Here is a 19,516-nt window from a genome sequence, read left to right as displayed (position 1 = left end):
TCTGTTTTTGCTCCTGAAACCTCAGGTTGGAACACAATGATTGCACTGCAGGCAGCTTTAGCAGCTGTGAGAGACTCAAGAATGCTTAGTGAGAATTGATTTGCTAGAGATTTAACTACTCAAAAAAAAAAAAAATCACCATCGAGGTTAGGGAAGCTAGTATTTTTTGAGGCTTTAACTTATTCGGATTTGGATAGACTTTCTCAAAAGGTGCATTCCTGACACAAGAGCTGTCCTCTACTAGGGGAATGCTAGAGTTGGGATTGAGGCAATTGTCCGCCTTTTCAATGTTCTGCTTGAACATTTCAAAATTTGACCACCTTGTAGGCAGCTGAAAAACAAGATCTTTTATGTGCCAGATAATGCCAATAACAAAACCACAAAGAATAGCTATTTATACAGTCAAAATCAAATAATGTAAACCTTGAACAAACTTATTTGACTGTAATTATGACTTGTTCAAAACATAACCTGAGGTAGAGGAAATTATGAAATAAACAAAGTGTGAATTTGAACTTGCTGCTTTTTATTACAGAATCACACAGAATGGTTGAGGTTAGAAGGGACCTCTGGTGATCGTCTAGTCCAACCCCCCTGCTCAAGCAGGGTCACCTAGAGCACATTGGACAGGATTGCATCCAGGTAGGTTTTGAATATCTCCTAGAGAAAGAGACTCCACAACCTCTTCAGGCAAGCTATTAGTGCGCTGTCACTCTCACAGTATAGATTTTTTTTCCTTATATTTGGAACTTCCTGGGCTTCAGTTTTTGCCCAATGCCTCTTGTCCTATCAGTTGGCACCACTGGAAAAAGTCTGAGCTCATCTTTTTGACATGCTCCCTTAAGGTATTTGTAGATGTTAGTAAGATCCCCCCTCAGTCTTCTCTTCTCCAGGCTAAATAGGCCCAGCTCTTGCAGCCTTTCCTCATAGGCGAGTGCTCTCCACTCCTCTGATCAACTTTGTAGTCCTATGCTGGAGACTCTTCAGTAGTTCCATGTTTTTCTTGTACAGAGGAAACCAGAAGAATTCTCTGGATGGACGTTCTGTACATCTAGAAAGTTGATAGCTTTAAGGCAAGTATGTACTTTTCTGCTTTTTACCGGTCCTTTCATATAACTGATGGTTTCACAGAAGCCTTCCTGCAGTTTGTATTTAGGGAGGGAAAACAATGAGCTTTATAAACTCCAGACCAGACTTTGACATGAAGTAAGACCAAGCCAAACTCAAAGCTGGTGCTTGTGAATTAATTTCCATCAGTGTTATGGCTTGGGCGTGGGAAGAGGAGCCCAAAACAATTAATGCTGTTGTGGGTCATTTTAAGTTAGCAGTATGATTATTCCAACAAACAAGAGCAGCAGAAAATACTTCTGCATTAAATTAAAACACAGCTAGAGAAGCATGAAAGGAAGAGAGGGCATGAAGGACTTCTAAAAGGCCCCAGTCTTCATGTGATATCAAAATCTGGCTGATCTTTGCAACCCACAGCTTTCTTTACAGCTCTAATTATCAAGTGGCTATCCATTTGGATTTCTGAGGATACACCCTTGAGCTTCTCCATTTCTAGCAAGATATAGGAGGAAGGACATAAAACAAATAAATAATAAAATCTCTGTCAAGGATTTTCTCTGTGGAGAATGACATGTAAATCTGCCATTCTCTTCCAGAAGCTGTAGTCAGAATTACTGAAAGTACAGACATGATGTGATCTTTCTTCTAAGGTCGTGTGTCTCTCAGCCAGCCTGTGGGCGTAGTAATTCTGTGATATGGTTTTGGTTTCTTTCATGGAAGCTGAGTTTTTCCTAATCACATACAGTTCTCTGTCAGCTCTTCTCATTTTTCAGTCTGACTCAAAATGTACTTTGGTTTTGAAGTTACTGTGCACTAGAAAAAAAAAACCCTTTCACAAAGATTCTTTTTTTTCAGAATATTAGTTATTTCTGTATTAAGGTAGTATTATTAGTTGAGAGGACAAATATAGGGTAATAAGATTCTGTTATCCACACCAATTTTATGTAAATGACCTTTGTGAAAGAAACGTAGCTGAAAATAAACTCCTGTTATCATTATTGTTCAGATGGTCAGTCTGACGCATATTTTAACTATTTAAATTATTGTTTCGATCAAAGCTCTGAATGACTCAACCCAATCAAAAAGCAAATAAAATGGCAGACATGTCATCATATCTAGTTTTGCATATAAACTCTACATCCAAATTTCTGGTAGCAGAAGTGTAGAGTTACACTTGCAGAGACTAGCCTTTTAAGTATAGCAATTACAAAAAGTGACTTTGCTACTTCAAGATGGCAAGAATGTAGCGCTACCATATATTGTACTATTTAAAGTCAGGAGACATTCCGGTGGAAGTAACTACAAAGAAAACTAGGGAGCATGAACAGAGTCTATGGGCTTTGTGTATAAGAGTTTATGGACCTTGGTTGAAACAAGACTTCTTGCAGTAAGACTAAAATCAGATGTGAAGATTCCTTTTTCCCAAATATACTAGGTCTTCTGCTTTCTGGAAAATTATTCCAACAACTATGTTGGCAGGCTTAGAGTCATCAAGAACAATTAATATTGGCAGCATTTCTAAGATTTTTGCAGTCAGGAAATGGCTGTTTCACATAGGTACTTTTTGACATTATATTTTGTAATAAAAAAGTAACTATAGAGTTCTTTGGGAACAAAGACCAGGATGCATCTCCTTCCGTTGGTTGTTCAGTAATTGCTAAGAAATTCTCTGTGCTCAACAAGAGCACAGCTGATTGAGGCAAAAGTCCCGAGTTGCAAACAAATGAGAACTAGTCTGTTCTTTTATTTTAGAGTGCTAGTTTGCGTGTTTGTGAAACTTTATATGAAGCAAGGAAGTTGATTTCTTTTTCTATTACTTTTACTAGAGAACAAAACTCTCTGAGAATGTCCATCAACCAGAAACTACAGTAACTGAAATGACTTGGGATTTCCCCTACATATTAGGATTTTGTTATGGCCTGAGCAGATTACAACCAGATTTTTCCTACTGGGAACTCCTGTTTTAAGTTGTAGCTACCTTTTAACAGTATACAGCAAGAGCTCCATACTGTTGTCTTTGCTGATCACAGTGGACAAATGTGTGAAGGTAAATTGCTAAATCAGTATAGCTCTGTAGATCATGTTATCAAGAGTGCCTGCAAGGCATATAATGTATAGCATGGTGGCTTGATCAATGGGACATAATTAAATGGACTGATAAATATTTAATACTAAGATTAAGGGAAATGTGTGTGCCACAAAATTAACATCAGAATCAGAGTGGCACAGAGTTATGGAATCTAGCAAATCTGAGGCCTGCTTGACCTAAATGAAACTTTTTTTTTTTTAAAAAAAAAAACACATTCAAACAAGTTCAAAATTGAGTTGCTTGCTTACTAAGTGGTGTTTCTCAAAGAACTCACAATGCACCAGTGTTGACCTCCCCTTTGTCCTCTTTGGGCTTCTGAATGATTTCCAGAGAAGTTTAGTATGTTGGCTTCATGTATAGTGCCTCAACTAATTGGAATCCTGAATGCCCTCACTATATGTTGATACCATAGTGTCACTTTTCAAGATCCTCAGAAAGAAAGCTCTCCAGTGACTAAAATGGGTAAACAGAGCAAGGAGGGAGGTGTCAAGAAATTAATTCTTGTTGACTAGTTGCTTTCCTTCCTTTAAACCTGAGATTCTTTGTTTTACATTACAGTAAATACTTTCATTTTTCTTCTTTTCTAATGAGTTAAGAGTTCTAGCCTTTACCTGTACTTCCTATAGCATATGTTCCAGTGACAGTCCCTTTGGTACTACTGAGACTTCTAGTGAACTTTTAGGGTCTGATTTTGTTTCATCTAGGTAAGTAGCAACACTTCAATGATTTACGTTGGCATATCATGATACTCTAAATAGCAACACGAGTGGACATTCATACAAATTTTAGACTAGGTCATTTTAATATGTGTTCTTTCAGTGGTCTCATTATATCTGTTTGACAGTGATTAGGAGGATGCTTCTCTTAATGGTCTTCTAGCCAATACAGCTAGCTATATATTAACCAGGCATACAAACACAAGGAACTATTACTAAAAATACAATATAATGCTAAAATTAGCCACTTCAGAATTAGAAGATGTCACAAGTACTTTTACTTGGCCATGTGTATTACAGTGCTGCTTCTACAATATTCTATTACTACTTGATCTGCTAGACTCCCGCGGTATGCATCACAATGAATGGACAATACTGAAGTAATTTCTTGGGCATGTGTTAAACTCTTTTCTTCACAACTTAGCTGGTTCTCTGCATTCTTTTGCTCCAGGTATCATCAAATGACACAGGGAATTGCTGATTTACAGAACTTTCACTAATCCCTTCCACTTCAGCTCTTCCCAGCACACACACATGGTCAACACAGATCAGATACCCGGCGTAAAAATTAGCTAAGCATGAGCCAAGCTAAGCATTTAGCTAAAATAGAAAATGGCAAGCACCCTTGTCTTTTGAGCATTGCTGCCTTTAACACCTAAAACAAAAGGAGATTCAGATGTTAATGTTGGATACTTGTCATCAAATAAGCATTATTAATAATAATATCATAATAATAGCATGCTCCTAAAGAGACGACTTTTTTTTTTTTTTTTTTTTCTTCCATTAGACATTGTTCCCTTATGGAATGGCGTAGAAATGGGGGGTTGATTTGCTTGTTTCTACTTTTCTGTTTTATTATATTATTTATGTTACTATATTCTTTTATATTAAAATGGAGGATTATCTTTTAGAAAATCCAGGCAATATTTTGAGAATGATAGCATGGGTTTGTTTTAAAACAGAGGTACTTCTTCCCATTCCTGATATGGCTGCTTTTGGAAAGCCCCTTTCATTGTATTTGAATGAAATCAAAACAAATTTAAAATTACTGCATTTAGTTAAAATGCATACAGGTTGGAACATTCTTATTAAGCACATCCTCTTCATTGCTTTTGGTTTTATTATAGACTTGTAATAGCATTGTATGATGTAAAGCTTTTCCAAAAGCCATCAGGAACAATGAGTGCTTTCAACTTCCCATCCTTTTATGCTACATAATTCAATCAAGAAATGAATTTAAGAACAACGAGTTCTAAGCAATGGCAGCTGTGAAGCCTAGTTTCTTTTTGGCTATGTTGAATGGATTCTCTCTTGTCTAAGGAACACTGAGCTCCCACTGCAGCCTTTCCCTCAAGGAGGGCATGACTAGAAGCTTTCCTCTTTATCCTGGTCATCTGTTTCTATGAAACTTTATAAAACTTAATGACATTGCATCTTCAACCAAATTTGGTGTAGTTGTCTGATGAGTTAAAAAATTAGAAACACAAGTTGTTAAAAAGGAGATAATGCATGAATGTACAAAAAATGTTCAGTGTACTCATTTTAGTCTTATTTCTTTTGTAAAACAGGCCAAAACCCCTCTGTGTTGTTAGTCCTGGGAAAGTCTTCTACATATGCTTTTTATACTCATATTCTTTATTGTTTGGGAATTTTTGTTATCAGATATATTAACCTCAGTAGTATAACTGAGAGAGGTTAGATCAGGTGTGTGATAGTCTTTAAGTTATGTTGTGTTCCTTGCTATTGATAAAAGCTAATTAGAAAAAAAAAAGAAAAAGAAGAAAAAGAAAAGACAAACCGTTCTCCAGTTCCCCTGGTTCTGTGCCATTTAAAACAGCACTTCATAAATCAGGAAAATTGCCTAATAGCATCTTACAGTACCAGATAAAGACATTTTCCAGCTGATTTTTTAATTAGATAGGAAAAACAAGAATGTAATATTTGGACACTCAGATGCTTAGCTTGTCTTTTATCTGTAAAGCATGTCTACCACAATCAGCTTTTATAGCTAGAGAATTTAGAAGCTGAAAAATAAGCTGACAGAGTGATGGAAGGAGGTTGAATTTAAAAGTATGCATCAAATACATGGTAGGCAAAATATGATTTTTCTTTAATAAGATGGGATTCTGGAGAAAAAGGCTGTGGATTGAAAAGAAAAGGGTTACAGGTATGAATTAGAAGATAGTGACATCATTCCAGGATCCCTGTGGAACACTGTCCCAGAAACCCCTTGTCTTTTGGTACTCTGTCATAGTGTAAGTGAGGTAGCTGTGGGTCTTTAATAAAATGATGGTTTATCCTACTTCAATCTTTTTTCTTCTTCAAAACATGAGTATGAGAACACAAATTCTCATTATTTTCCTAAGCACCTCAGAGTGGTTTTCAAGACAGTCTGTCCTTTTTGAAGTGGCAAACTTTTACTTCTGTCAAAACTTTTAGGGCAGGGAAGAAAGCTGGGTGACACTTTAAAGCAACTGAAATCTTTGCAGGCATCAGAGCTACAAAATGTTATCCAGTATAAGCAAGCAAAACAACAGGTGACAGTCCAAAGGACGATTGTCAGCAACAGGAGTTGGTTTCAAATGGAGTTGAAAGGAAAAAGAAGGATTCTCAAGAGGACGCTTGTGGTATGTGAGTATTTAACTGACAACATGTAAAGTCTAATCCTTGGCAGAGTTGCCCCATGTGGCTGTGAGAGTTCACACACTCATTCAAACAGGAGTAAAATGACTGTGTTGAAAAAATGAGTGTGTTTCTTACTGGGAACTCTCTTGAGGCTTGGTTGCAGCTCTCAGAGCGTGGCAAATGGACAGGGCAGGGCTTGGAGTCATGCCTGACCAAGGCTTTGGGGTGGTGAAGTGCTTTCTGAGAGCAGCCTATATGACTCAGGGCCCCGTGTTTCTCTACAGCCAGCCGTGTTCCTCGGCTGACAGCCTCGACACACGCAGCCAACTTGCAGAAACCTGCCAGCTCTGGGACTAGTGATTGATGCAGTTTTTTGTTTTGTTTTGTTTTCTTTTTTGGGCGCCTCCCCCCTTCCCTCAAAATTGTTTTCTCAGCTTGACTGAGTCTCAAAGCCTGCCGCCCCCGCCTCTTGAATGGCTGGAGCAGCTCTGGGCTGAGTGAGCAGAGCCCCATGACGACAAGTGAGGCTGGGCCAGACCCCAGGTGTGCCCTCTAGGTCCCGTCTGAGAGGAGCAGACCGGCTCCCTGACCTGCAATACTAGGAGCTGATGAGAATTAATGCTGCTGTCACAGATGGCTGCCCGCAGCCTGGTCCTGGGGCTGTGGCTCCTACTACTTCTTCAGGACATCCAGGCAGCCCCGCAGGTAAGACAGGGCAGCTCCAGGAACCAGCAGCCCCGCAGCATGCCCCTGTGCCCATGGGGGGCTGGGGCGGTCTGGGGACTCCCTGGGCTGCGGGGTGATTCCACCCACCAGCTGGCTGTGCATGGCAGTGGGCGCCTGCAGGAGCTCCGTGCAGGCAGGTTTAATGCAATGCAGTGCGATAAAGGTGTAAAGGAGAGCTGTCTCAGCACAGAGCAGCTGAGAGAGTTTTTCTGGAAACTCGGCAGGCAGGAGCCGGGGGGGGGGGGGCTGGGATGGGGGGGGGGTATGAGCCGTGGTCCACATCTTTTTGTTGGCATTGATGGTGTTACTGCACCTCCAGGCACATCACAGGGAGGGAATAAGGACAGATTTGTGGGAGGGGGAGAGAGCTTGCTCTCATTTGCTTGGAGTGAGTGGCTTTTATCTTTGCCTGGGTGGCCAGGTGCTGTCTGACAAGATGGTTCCTTGCAGAGCTTGGCTGGTGTGAGTCTAATTTGGCAAAATAAAAAACGTAAAGGCAAACAAAGCAATAAAACACCTTCCTCTTTACAATCACCCACCCTTTTGATATTGATTTCCTCATGAAAGAGCCAGGATTTCTGCATCGAATTCCCTAGTTCCCTACTCAGCTGATGCTGTAGATGCAACCTGACTCTCTGCTCAGATCATATCAGTTCTTGCAGCTTATTTCCCCCTCTCCCCATGGATTATGTGGTAGTGAGCACTCAGTGCCTGGCATAAATCCAGGTAATTCCTCTGGATGACACTTATGCATGTGTACAAAAAGAACAAAGTCACAGAAGATCTTTGCATAGGTAGAGTTAAGTAGGGATCAATTGCACACTGAATTCATTCCTGAGATTGGCTATTCTTCCTGGCAGTGGAAATATTAGCATGTGTCAACTTGAGATACCAGTCTGTACATTGTAAATGAATGATATTGGGTGTTACTTGGGCTGCCAGGAGACTGACTCTAATTGGATTAGATCTTTGAAAATAACCATGTCCTGCATTGTCTTCACAGACATTTGAAAAAGATCCTCCTGGCTTTTGGTAAGAGTAGGAGTTTTCCCTGGTGTCTGTAGCTGTAAATTCCCCTCCCACATTGCAAGTTTGCTCTACTTTGCCCTGATTATCTGCCCTGCCACCATCTCCTTCCTGAAGTACAGTGATTTCTCTATTCTATAGGACTAGAGTTTGCAGTCCTCACTTGAGGAATACTTAGGGGGTCACTCAGATAAGCATGTCTGGTCTAGTGCATGCAAACTGCTTTGAGGGAAAGGCATTAGAAAAAAAGATGGTATTTTTGCTATTTGTCATCCCTTTGGTGTTTTGTTCACAAGAGATAGAGAAATTTATGTTTTTCTAATCCTTGTCAACATTCAGAGTTGCTGCAAAATCATTAGTTACCTAGAATACATACTTAGATCTTGCTGGAATAAATAATTGGCTTTTCATTGTGTTTCTGTATTGTCTGTCACAGCAGTCTTTTGTTTTCCAGTAGCAGCAAAAGCAGTGATACTGCTTAATGTGAACAAATAACACCTTATTGGTTGTATTTTGAACTATATTCCTCTGCACTTCAGTCTATGGTTTGGAGTTTGTTTTAGTATTCAGTTACTTCTCACTTAATAATGTCTCTACTATCAAACAGATGAAAATTAACTACGTAAGGTCTTAGATTATCAGCCTCTATCTTTAATAGTATCAGAATTTTGATAGAAGCTTGAAAGGGAGTCAACTATTCTGCTACAACTTTAGTCAGTTCTAGAACAGCCAATGCTGGTAGAAGTTTTTTTTTTTTTTCTTTTTTTTTTTTTTTTTTTTTTTTTTTTTGTTACTGTAATATGCTTTCTTCCTGACTTACAGCTCATTTGTGGCAAGCTAGTTTCTTACTCTGCCTCACCATCACTTTTTCTCTATGAGATCAGAAGCCTATAAATGAATGAGTCAAACCTTGTCCTGACTGAATTGAAGATTAGTTCACTGAATTCAACACCGTCTTTGTAATGGCCATTATTTAAACTGGGATAGCAAATGTATTTGTAGCTAAAAGGATAGTGAGAAGAGCTACCAAGACCCTATTTTCTAAAATAAATTATTGAAAACAAACACTAAAACCTCCAGATGCTCTCTATCAAATACATGTTTGTCTTATTTAAAATTGAGTCTTGGCCTGCAATGCTTAAAAAAAATATGTTGGTCTGTCAGGTCACTGAAAGTGCAAGGGATCCCCAGCTATCCTGTCATAGAAGAGTCCCAACATGACATGAGCTGTGAAAAACCTTTCGTTGACTGCAAGGAGAAAAAGATTAGTGAAATTCAGTCTCTATACTAAATCCAGTTTGAGAAGTCCTCGTAGTAGATCAAAAACCAAAGCAAAATATTGAACTGATATAAACTTATGTCTTGTTTAAGTTTGTTGAAGAATGTGGACAGATTAATTTTGTTGCGACAGGCTTTCAGCTCACCAGGGATTGTTTACTACGCTACCTTAGCTTCTTACTAGTTTAAATACTTGTCTGTTCTGCCATAGCTTGCATAAAGCAGCATCACCTCTACGTTGTGTCTCCAAGTGCAGTCAAGATCAAATCAATTCTAATATAGTATATAGATACAGAAATAACGCCTAAGCGGCTTCACATTACGACTGAGCTAGTCAACAGAGAACTGTCACACAGAGGGGAGACCCTGTTCATGGCCACGCAGAGACACCAGCTCTCTTACACTGAAATAAGTAATTGTGGAGCCACAGGATGAGTTGTTTCAGTGCAATAACCCACTGAAGTTGCAACTTCACAAATTCAGAAAGCGGATGTTTTGATCGGATCAGCTCCTAGAACTAATTCATCCTTCGGACACATAGTTGCTCTATCCTTATCAAACAGGTAGAGGGGAAGGAACATGTGGGTACAAGTTGAGCGGGGAAGTAAGATTGCACTCTGTGAAGGCAACAAGTCACTGGATTAGCATAGCTATAATAGACCCGTATTTCCACAGTGTTAGTTCACTCTTAGCAAAAACCCATCCATTCAGAGCTTCCTCTGATTCAGGGTGAAAGACAAAGACCTGTTCTCCACCATACCTGGATTCCTCGCCCCCACTCCTCAATACTGCTGTGATCTTCCTTCAATGTTAAAGTCCTATTACAATACATATTAATTAACAGAGCTGTCAGAAGTCATGGAGGTAAAGTCTGCTTTTTTTGTTGCTGGTTATGTTTACTTCTAGGCCACAGGTATAAGCTAGGTAGGGGATAAAGATTTGAAAGGTTGAAGGTGCATAGTTAAATATTTTTCGTTTGAGATTCAGTCAATATTGTATGTCATTCAGATGAAGTTGAGGTTTCTTCATTGAGATTGGATGGTCTTTTGGAGAGAGGACAGGGAAAGGTACAATATATTGCTTCTATCTCTTTCAGTGAACACTAGCAAATGGTACAGAAACTGCATTAAAAAGTGAAATTGTGTTAAGCCTTTGCATTTTCCTGACCAAAAATACTGAGTTCTGTTTCTGTTTTGAGATTCAGATGAGAAACTTAAGGAAGGAGGGACAGGCAAGACATGAAAGGAGAAGAATACTTTGAATATTAATTAAAACAAGATTTTGAGTTTACTGCATTTCATTCTGTTCCTTGTAGAGATGAGGAGAGTAACTTGAGTTTGTTTTGTAAAGCTTATCAGAGATTTCTTTGATGAAGCAAAGCCAGATGCTAGTTACTGATGTGTATGAATTATACCACACTCCTCAGTGTTTCTAGACATTCAAGGAAGAGGAGGAGGGCATTGGGCAGAAGTGAAAGTTCTCACACAAGAATCCGTCCCTACAAATTAAGCAGTAAGGGGCAAAAATGATTAAGTGAATCTTCTCTCACTGTCTACTTGACAATTTCGATAAGTTTATTGGAGACAGGAAATAAGACCAACACGATAGATAGATGATTTCTTACTACTTTCTTTCCTGTGGGCCTCTACACACAGACTATATACTTGGAAAAAATGTTCCAAGTAGAAAAAAATATACTAATTCCAGTAAAAAGATTACCTGAAGTTATACTTTTATGGTTCAGTGTAAGTTTTATGGACAGTAGCTAGAGAGAGGGAGAAAGGGATTGCTAAGAAATGAACTCTGCCCTGTGATAAGCCATTATAAATCCAACTGATAATGATAGATGTCTAGCTCTCTTTTTCCTTCAAAGTAAAAGTTAAGTACATTTTCATTAACTCACCTGTGTGTTAAAGGCAGCATGCTCAGGTTTTAACGGTTACAAATGGACATCAAGAAAGGTTTACTCTTTCTGTCCAGTACATGTAGAGATAATTCAGCAAGTCTCTCTGCCATGTTACAAGATACACAAAACACAGGACACTGAAAGTCAAATTTAACTGAGAGTTTGAATACATAGGGAGATTGTTTCTAGAGGAACAAATTAGTTGAATTTTTAAGAGTCTTAGTCATCACTTCTATCAGGCTGCGTGGTACGGCTCAGCTGCTTTACCCATTTTCTGTTTCTATCCCCAAACCACACTTTAAAGGTAGAAAGGAATTATTTTCAGCAATCTCCTCCTAACTGGAAATACTAAGCCTCCTTCCCCTCCTCCCCCCCCCCCAAAAAAAAAAAAGACAGACAAGAGAATGATTTACTGCAAACTTGCACCCTAATTTGAGATGAGGTGTAGGAGGTAGTATTTTACATGTTGGTAGAGTAGTTGCAGGTGGTAAAGCTGAGGTAGTTCACACCTTCATCTATTGAGCGTGTAAATTACCTCAGTTCAGGCCTACTGCTACCCACTAATAATGCATATATTTGTTCCCTCTTTACCCCCTATCTTTGGTTATCGTTTGTTTTAGTTCATTTATTACCCTGATATTCATTACATACAGACAGAAAAAAGGAAACAATTAGATTATCCTTGTATGTCTGTCACCCCTTCACCCTCTCCCCAAAAATAGCCTGATCAGACTTCTGCAGAAAATTAGTTGGCACCGTAATTTTTCGAAAGACTTGCAATATTTTGAGACCTTAGTCCTTCAACTCTGCCCTTTTTGCAAGATACGTGCTTTGCCTTTCGGCACCTATTTGCTTCAGTGCCACGCAAACTTGAAGGAGGTTTGTGGGTTCTTACTACAAGCTTTCTTTTCCTTCTCTCTTTCTTTCTTTCTTTCTTTCTTTATTTATTTATTTATTTTTTCTTTCTTGTTAGCTTGGATGCATGAAATCTTAGAATTGTGCTCATGAAAAGCCTGGTATGTATTAGAAAAGCAAAACCCATGTAGGTTTTAGTGACAATTGTCTTCCCCCTTTGGGGCTTTGTTTATACTAATGTCATTAACATAAGCTATACTCTCTACAAAGGGTCCACCTTTCTGCCTAGTTTAAGGTCAGAGCTTTGCATCATTGTACAGCCTGTACCAGTCTCAATAGGAACCAAATAGCTTTAGGATTTGGAGAGAGGAAAAAAAAAAAAAAAAACAGAATGGGGAGCCAATGAATGATGCAGAGCATGAAACGTACATTGTTTATCACTGAAAGGAACCACAGTAGGTTTTGTGCTCTTGAAACAAGCCAACTGCACAGATGGTGAACTCTTTAAGATATTTTGTGGGTAGCTATGAATTAGAAATAGTATATTTTGTGGGTAGCTATGAATTAGAAATAGTAGGGTCTTCAGTAGGCTGTTTCTCAGCCATAGAAACTGTGTCAATGATTTGTTAAAATGACTTTTTCTTTTTTCAGTAGAGCATCTTGGACTTGGATCAGTGAACAGTAAAGGGTGCTGCAGTGGTGTGCTCTTAACTGGGTTCTTGGAAGCTGCGTTTACTGTGAGGCTGCAGATTTCATATAGTGTATAGATGATTGTAGTATCTAGCTGCCCTCTTGTGGAAAGAAAAAAAATACATTTGAGTACTTGCATGTATTTTCATAATTTATGTAGTATTTATGCATAACTTGCAGTAATTTATCATACAACTAGCATTAAGGCAAATAATCAGGATTTGCATCATTGAAACTTTGGACAGAATTTGGTACTAACCTTATGATTTTGATATTTCAAACAAAATTGCTTTTTAAAAAGCAGCCCCTTCCTTGCACTTATAGATAAGAACTATTCCTTTATTTAAACCCAAGAAGAGGCAATTAAATAAGATGTATGCTTATATTTTGCATAAATTATTCAAGAATTTTGTTCCTTTCCTGATTTAAAATTCAGCATCATTTGCAGCCAGAGTTAGTTACACAGGAGAACCAGGAAGAAAGAATCAGATTTATGTGGCAACTTCCTAGAGATCTTACAGAGAAATTAATCCAGGAAACTTAGATATAGCTAGGCTGCTGTCATTTCTTAAATTTTCTTTATAAAACTCAATCCACTCCATATCACTGAAGTGACTGCTGAATGACTCCTTGTCTAAGTGACTGACCTCATTGTGTCATTTCCTGTTATTTAATTTAGCTTTAGAGTGACTGGCTAACCAGGGTGCTCCTCCACATAGATGCAAGGAGGTTCCACTTCCTTTTTCTACAGTCTAAGGCTCTCTCTTCAGAAAAGAAAAATACATGCTACACATTTGTAAACTTGATTTGAGTCAGGTTGAGGGAGACATCTGCTATTTCCTCTATACAGTAAACTAGAAAAAATGCTTTATAGAGAGGCTATGTGGCCTAGTGGTTAGTGCAGAAATGTGTCAGGCAGGATTTTTTAGTTCTATTACTGGAGCTGGATGAATTTTAATGGTTTCAAGATGTTTCTATTTCTAGTCCTTTTGTTAATTTCTGCATTGATTAAAAACTCCAGTTCTCTGATGTAACCTTGAACAAGTTATTTAACTATTAATTTTTGTGCTCCCACCATGAAAAGAACAGCAGAATATGGTTGTGAGATTAACTGGCTATTAAGTTTCTGCACTGTATACAAAGGCAGTAGAAAATTACAGATTTTATTTCTAACAGCAATGGGAAATTCACCTGCAGAAAACAGGTTGTAGGTTTCTTGAAATCTTTGTTAACTGCTCTAGCATTATCATATGGGAAAATCTCTGGGTAATCTGCTGATTCAGTCTCTCTACAAAAAGTTGCCAGTAATATCTTCTAGCAAATACTCAAAATGAAATTCAAATAACATTTTTAGGGGCTTATTAGGGGAGATGCCAATTTCAAAAATCTGATTTTCTTATCAGAAAACCTGTAGCACTGTAAATTCCCAGAGTGTGTAGTGGCCTCCGCCATGCAGAAGTGCAGTCTATTATCTGCTTCTTGGTATAATTCATAGCTGAGTCTTTTTCCTAAGCTAATATCAGAACATTTTTTTTTGTCTAAACAAGCATCAGTGATGTTGTCAAATCAAAGATGGTTCTTGAAAACCTTTACTCACAAGATAAATGGATTTAGTTATTCAAATAAAGGCTTCATTATGTGAATAAGAATTTGTGGCATCTCTTTCAGGCCAAAAACTACTTGTAAGCATTTGTCCCCAAATTATAAGTAAAACATTCGTTGTTCTACAATAGACATATGTTCAGGTTGTTAAATTCAAGAATTATGATCACATGAATAACAGAGACTTGTGTGCTACATTGATAAATGGTGTACAGGCAGCTAGACACAGTAATGTGAACAAATGGAGAACTGTGAAAACAGATTTCACAGTATGGATGTGTAGAAATAATATAGAATTAGCTATTAGTTCAAATAATTATGGATTATAATCTGATGAGATTTAGACAGTGTTTACTATGTCACCACCTCTTATTCTAGCGTACAGAGAGCTCAAAATCTGTTATAGAGGTGTAGTAATTCTATATTTTCTTTTCTACAAAATCCTTAACTTTAAGATGCAGTGATTTTGGGACTGCAATTTTTAGCCTTTTTTGATTTTCTAACTACTACAAGATTTCTAGTGAAGGTGCAAACTAATCTAATATATAGGCAAGCATTTCCTGATGATCTTGACTGGACCTGCAGCTAGGTTCCAAAGGGTGTCTGGAGCTTTGGGTTGAAAACCATTTTTTGTAGGGCAATTGTATGAATTTTATTGTATGAAACAAAGATTTGGCTTCTGACTGCTGAAATGCTCGATGCACAGGTTGGACTACAGTATTCTGATCCTATGTTTGAATCATATTCAGAAAAAAGAGCCTACTGAGTAAAGATACATACTGAATCATTGCTAAATATATTGAATATTGCAGTTTTGCTCAAGTTTATGTACGTTAATAATCTAGTTGCTTTTAAGATACATGGATTTTCAAAAAGTTGTAGACTTTCTCTTACCATTTGCAACCATCACCACTAACGACAGGATACTGGGATCTACCCTCATACAGCAGTAAATGTTTTCTAATTGTGTCTTTGGTCTCTTTAAATTTCTAGACATCATTAACTCCATCTCATTCCTGTAACGCACTGGAGAACTGGTTCTATGATGAAACTTTACGAAGCTGCTGTTACCAGTGTCCCCCAGGTCAGTATGTTCATAATGCAGTCAATTTAATGTGAGGCTTTCTGGTAGATATACTAGGAGCCATAAGCAGGCTTGCGTTTTGACCCTGAAGAAAAATGCAGTTTCATGAATGACTCTCCGGTATGGATCCAGATATGAATTTGGTTTTCCAGTGCCTTGTTCCTTGTTCAGTCTGTATGCAGAGAAGCTATAAAATGCAAATAAGAATGCAAACTTGCTAGAGTTTTGTATGTATTTGCATGTATTTTTTATTGGTAGACTTGGCACTCGGAAATAACTAGAAGTAGACAGATCTAAGGATTCATTTCCACTTGTCTCAGAGCATGAAATAGATCAGTGAAATTATGAGGCTGAATTTGTTTCTGATTAGACACACAAATTATATAAAGATGATGTGGAAAATCTGCCATTATCCTCATAGTCAAAACAGTTCAGACAACGTCTTGCACGAGAAGGGGAACAACCCCTTTTCAGGGGACACAATAAATTTTGTCGGAAGCTAGCCATGACTCAAAGGCATGAGGTCAGAAGCAGGAAATACCTTGGTGAGAGGAGTTCTGGAAATGTCAGAAACTCCCCCTATTGGCCAAAAAGCCCCTCAGTGGGTGGGGCATTTTGTGATATTTCACCATCACCCATTTCTTGTTTTAGAAATGTTTCCTTTTCTTTTTCTTTTTGAAAGGAAAGTTTTGACATTTATTGATGTTCTAATAATAAAGAAAGGTTTAGTGCTTACTTTACTAGCATTTGTATGAAGTTATATCAGGGTCACCGCTGGCACATCCCGCACTATTCCTGAGCACGCTATCAGAATCATTCAAAAGTAAGAGTAAACAATGCCAAGGGACAGAGAAGCTGTTCCAGTAAAAGAAAAAAAGGTGTGGAGGGTGCTGATTTTGAACTAATCCAAGGAAAATAGGCTCTGTTCTTCTTCAAAGCTGTACTTTCAAAAAATTCCCACAATGACAAATGTCATAGCAAGGTCTCTAGCAGACATGTGATCTCCATCTGGTTGTGATGAGATGCATCTCTTGAACATTTCACCTCTGCATATTTCTGAAACTAATTTGTTGCCACATCCTCATGTGTCAGTCCTGGACATCACTTCACATCTTCCAGGGTTTCCTTCACAACAGGAGCTCGTAAGAATCTTTTTTTAATCTTCCGCTGCTCCTTCAAGTAGTAACCTGTTCATATCTGCTACTAACTCAACTGCTCACTATAAAGAAAAATTTCTTTTAAAGTGCCCTTTAATCAGAGCAGAGCATCCCAAACTCTTGATGCAGCCTGGCTTTACTCTCCCTGGTATTCTAGCCCACATATGTATAGCTATCACTCTGAGCCCACTGACCTACAAGCAAGCCACATCCTCTGTTTCAAAGTTAATTTCAAGCTAAATTTCAAGATAAGCTTCAAAGGAAACCTCAAAAGATTGTTCTAATCAATTAATACAGTTGCCACTTCTCTTTTCAAGTATTATTCTTCTCTAGGTAAAAGGAGACCTCATATATGGGATGCTGGGATAGCATTATCTTGTTGTCATCACAGAACAAAACATTTCCCTCCTCTCGAGGTGAGGAACAGAGATTTTCGTGGAGAATAATGGCGTATGGTAGAACAACTCATGTAGAAGCTGACTATTCCACTTCACTTCCATTTTTTTTGTTTTGTTTTTGTTTTAGCCTGTAAATCAGATATCCAGCTCCACAGGACAGTGCTGCTATCAACACTCAGATAATTTCCCACCCACAGTTAACAGCAATTGCCCAAGAGTGAATGAATGCACATACTCAAAGAAAAACACATTGTCTACTTAGTTTCAGTATATTATTTCTGTACAGGTTGCAGCTGGTATTCTTACTGCTCAGGCTTTTATCTATATGCTGACCTACCAATGCGCTGCGAGGAGGACAGCTCCAAAAGACACTGTAGGCAAGCTTCAAAGCTAATGCACCTGGAGCACCCATTCTGCCCATATGTGCAGTAAATCTCAAAGAACTGAAGTAATAACTTCTGGGAGATTGGGTTGAGGGAAATGGCACACATTCAGATAAACGTGTAGTTGAAGTGTTGAGATTCAGACCATTCCAGCAATCGGCCCTCACCTTCAAAACAATAATTTCAGACAAGTAGTTTTGAGGGGGTGGAAGAGATATGTTTCAGGCTTGTCTGGTGGTATTTAGTGGGCTAAATATAGCATAGCTGTTTTTACCTGCACTCCTGCATTGTATTTACCAAAATGCTTAATAGGCAGGTTGTTTTTCTGCCAGATTTCCCCTCCCTGTTGTTAACCCTTTCTGACTGGGTAATGCAAGCTGTTTGCTGAAACTTGGTTTTATTTCTCTGCTGTTTGCCATCTGTAACATACTCAACTCTGCCTATGTTTATGTTGCTGCTTTAGCTTTTCTTCTTGCCCCTGCAACTGCCACTGTTCTTTACTTTCTGATAGTTATTGCCATCTCCCAGCAAGGTCACAAGATCAGAGCTGACTGCTGCACCTTCTGATTTCCTTGGCATTATGGTCAGTGGTAAAATACCTGATGTGTTGCTTCAGGAGCTGAAATGTTAGGAATGCTTCTGTCCCAACCTTCCCCATAATCCCAGCAGGTTATTTTACCTGGCTTGTCTGCTGGATACTTTTGAAAGCTTGTCACTGGAGAATGATTACTGGACATAAACATAGTTAGGTTGGAAAGGACCTATCAAGATCATTCCAGCCTACCACTTAACCTCATATGTGCTACACATACACTAAAGGTCTGAGAGATTCAGGGCAGTATGTGTTCAAATTGTGAGCAATAAGTCCAGTGAACTGGAGGTGTCCACAGAGAAACTGTATAGCATACATACCCAGCATCAGAAAGACATGCACATGTAGTATAATTTGTACATGAACAATGAGTTCTTTCCTCAGATGTTCAAAAGAAAACAACTGTAAAATTCAATCATCTCACTCATGACTGCCAAGGCAACTGTAAAATTATCTGTACTGCTTGGAAACCAATCTAACACAAATGTGCTAGGAGGATATAGAGCACAGTGTAAGAATTGCAGTTTTCTCACCTTCCATTCTATAACACAAGGAAGGGAACTGGGAGGTTTCCCTGTATGAGTCCACGTCCACCTAGGAGATTCTGGAAGCTTTTGAAAGGAAAAGTGATGCCTTAGATAACAAAATACCAGGGTATAGTTGCTATAGACAGGAAAAAAATATCAAAAGCAGTTGTCTGATGACTTAATAATAACAGGACAAGATTGCCCTCACTGCACATTTGTCAGTCTTTTTCAACTCACAGCAAATGACTTCTCATGTGAGTGTTCTGCAGCAATTCATAGTATATGGACTATGGTGTTATCCATAGTGAATGACTGTGATGTTACCGTGCGTACTGTTACTGTAACAGGACAAATATAATCCCTTGAATAGGAAAGGCAAGAATATATTAGAGAAACCAAGTGACAGATACCAAGAGAAGACCAGTAGCATGTGAAACAGGTGAATGAGTATGCATTAACACTTTAGGATGGTTGTCTCCTCTACTTCAGACTGGGTATCCTCCATATTTTGGTTTTCTTCTTCCAGGCTATGTTAAAAAGAAAGCATGTCCTGCAGATCTACATCACTGCATGAGATGTGGACCTGAACAATATCTAAATGAGGCATCCCAGAAGCCACGATGTGATGCTTGCGTATCATGTGCAAAAGGTAGCTGCTTTGCTTTCCCTCACACATACCTCACACCGTGATATCCTGTCTGTACATTTTATTCACACTTATATTTTATTTATGTAGTATTTTCAGCAGGAGAGTTATCCATCCTTGGCTTCTGTTTTAGAGAGCAGAATGTTAC

The 19,516-nt window shown here is 38.6% G+C and overlaps 1 protein-coding gene across 3 annotated transcripts in view; it reads left to right on the top strand.

The window, feature by feature from the left end:
- Nucleotides 1-549: 549 nt before the first annotated feature.
- The window catches only part of TNFRSF8 (TNF receptor superfamily member 8), a 29,862-nt gene continuing 10,895 nt past the window's right edge, over nucleotides 550-19,516 (top strand). For 2 of the 3 annotated variants that reach the window (XM_062593595.1, XM_062593597.1), the window contains exons 1-3: nucleotides 7,114-7,203; nucleotides 15,575-15,665; nucleotides 19,249-19,371. In XM_062593595.1, coding sequence (XP_062449579.1) covers nucleotides 7,117-7,203; nucleotides 15,575-15,665; nucleotides 19,249-19,371 — 301 coding nt within the window. In that variant the 5' untranslated portion in view covers nucleotides 7,114-7,116. Of the gene's footprint in view, nucleotides 643-7,113; nucleotides 7,204-15,574; nucleotides 15,666-19,248; nucleotides 19,372-19,516 lie in introns of those variants that run through there. The other variant, XM_062593596.1, reaches the window with a different exon arrangement.

The sequence above is a fragment of the Rhea pennata genome, chromosome 22 (assembly GCF_028389875.1).
Source record: "Rhea pennata isolate bPtePen1 chromosome 22, bPtePen1.pri, whole genome shotgun sequence".
NCBI classification, from domain to species: domain Eukaryota; kingdom Metazoa; phylum Chordata; class Aves; order Rheiformes; family Rheidae; genus Rhea; species Rhea pennata.
The sequence above is the reverse complement of the archived record's forward strand: the minus strand, read 5'-3'. Positions and strand labels throughout refer to the sequence as shown.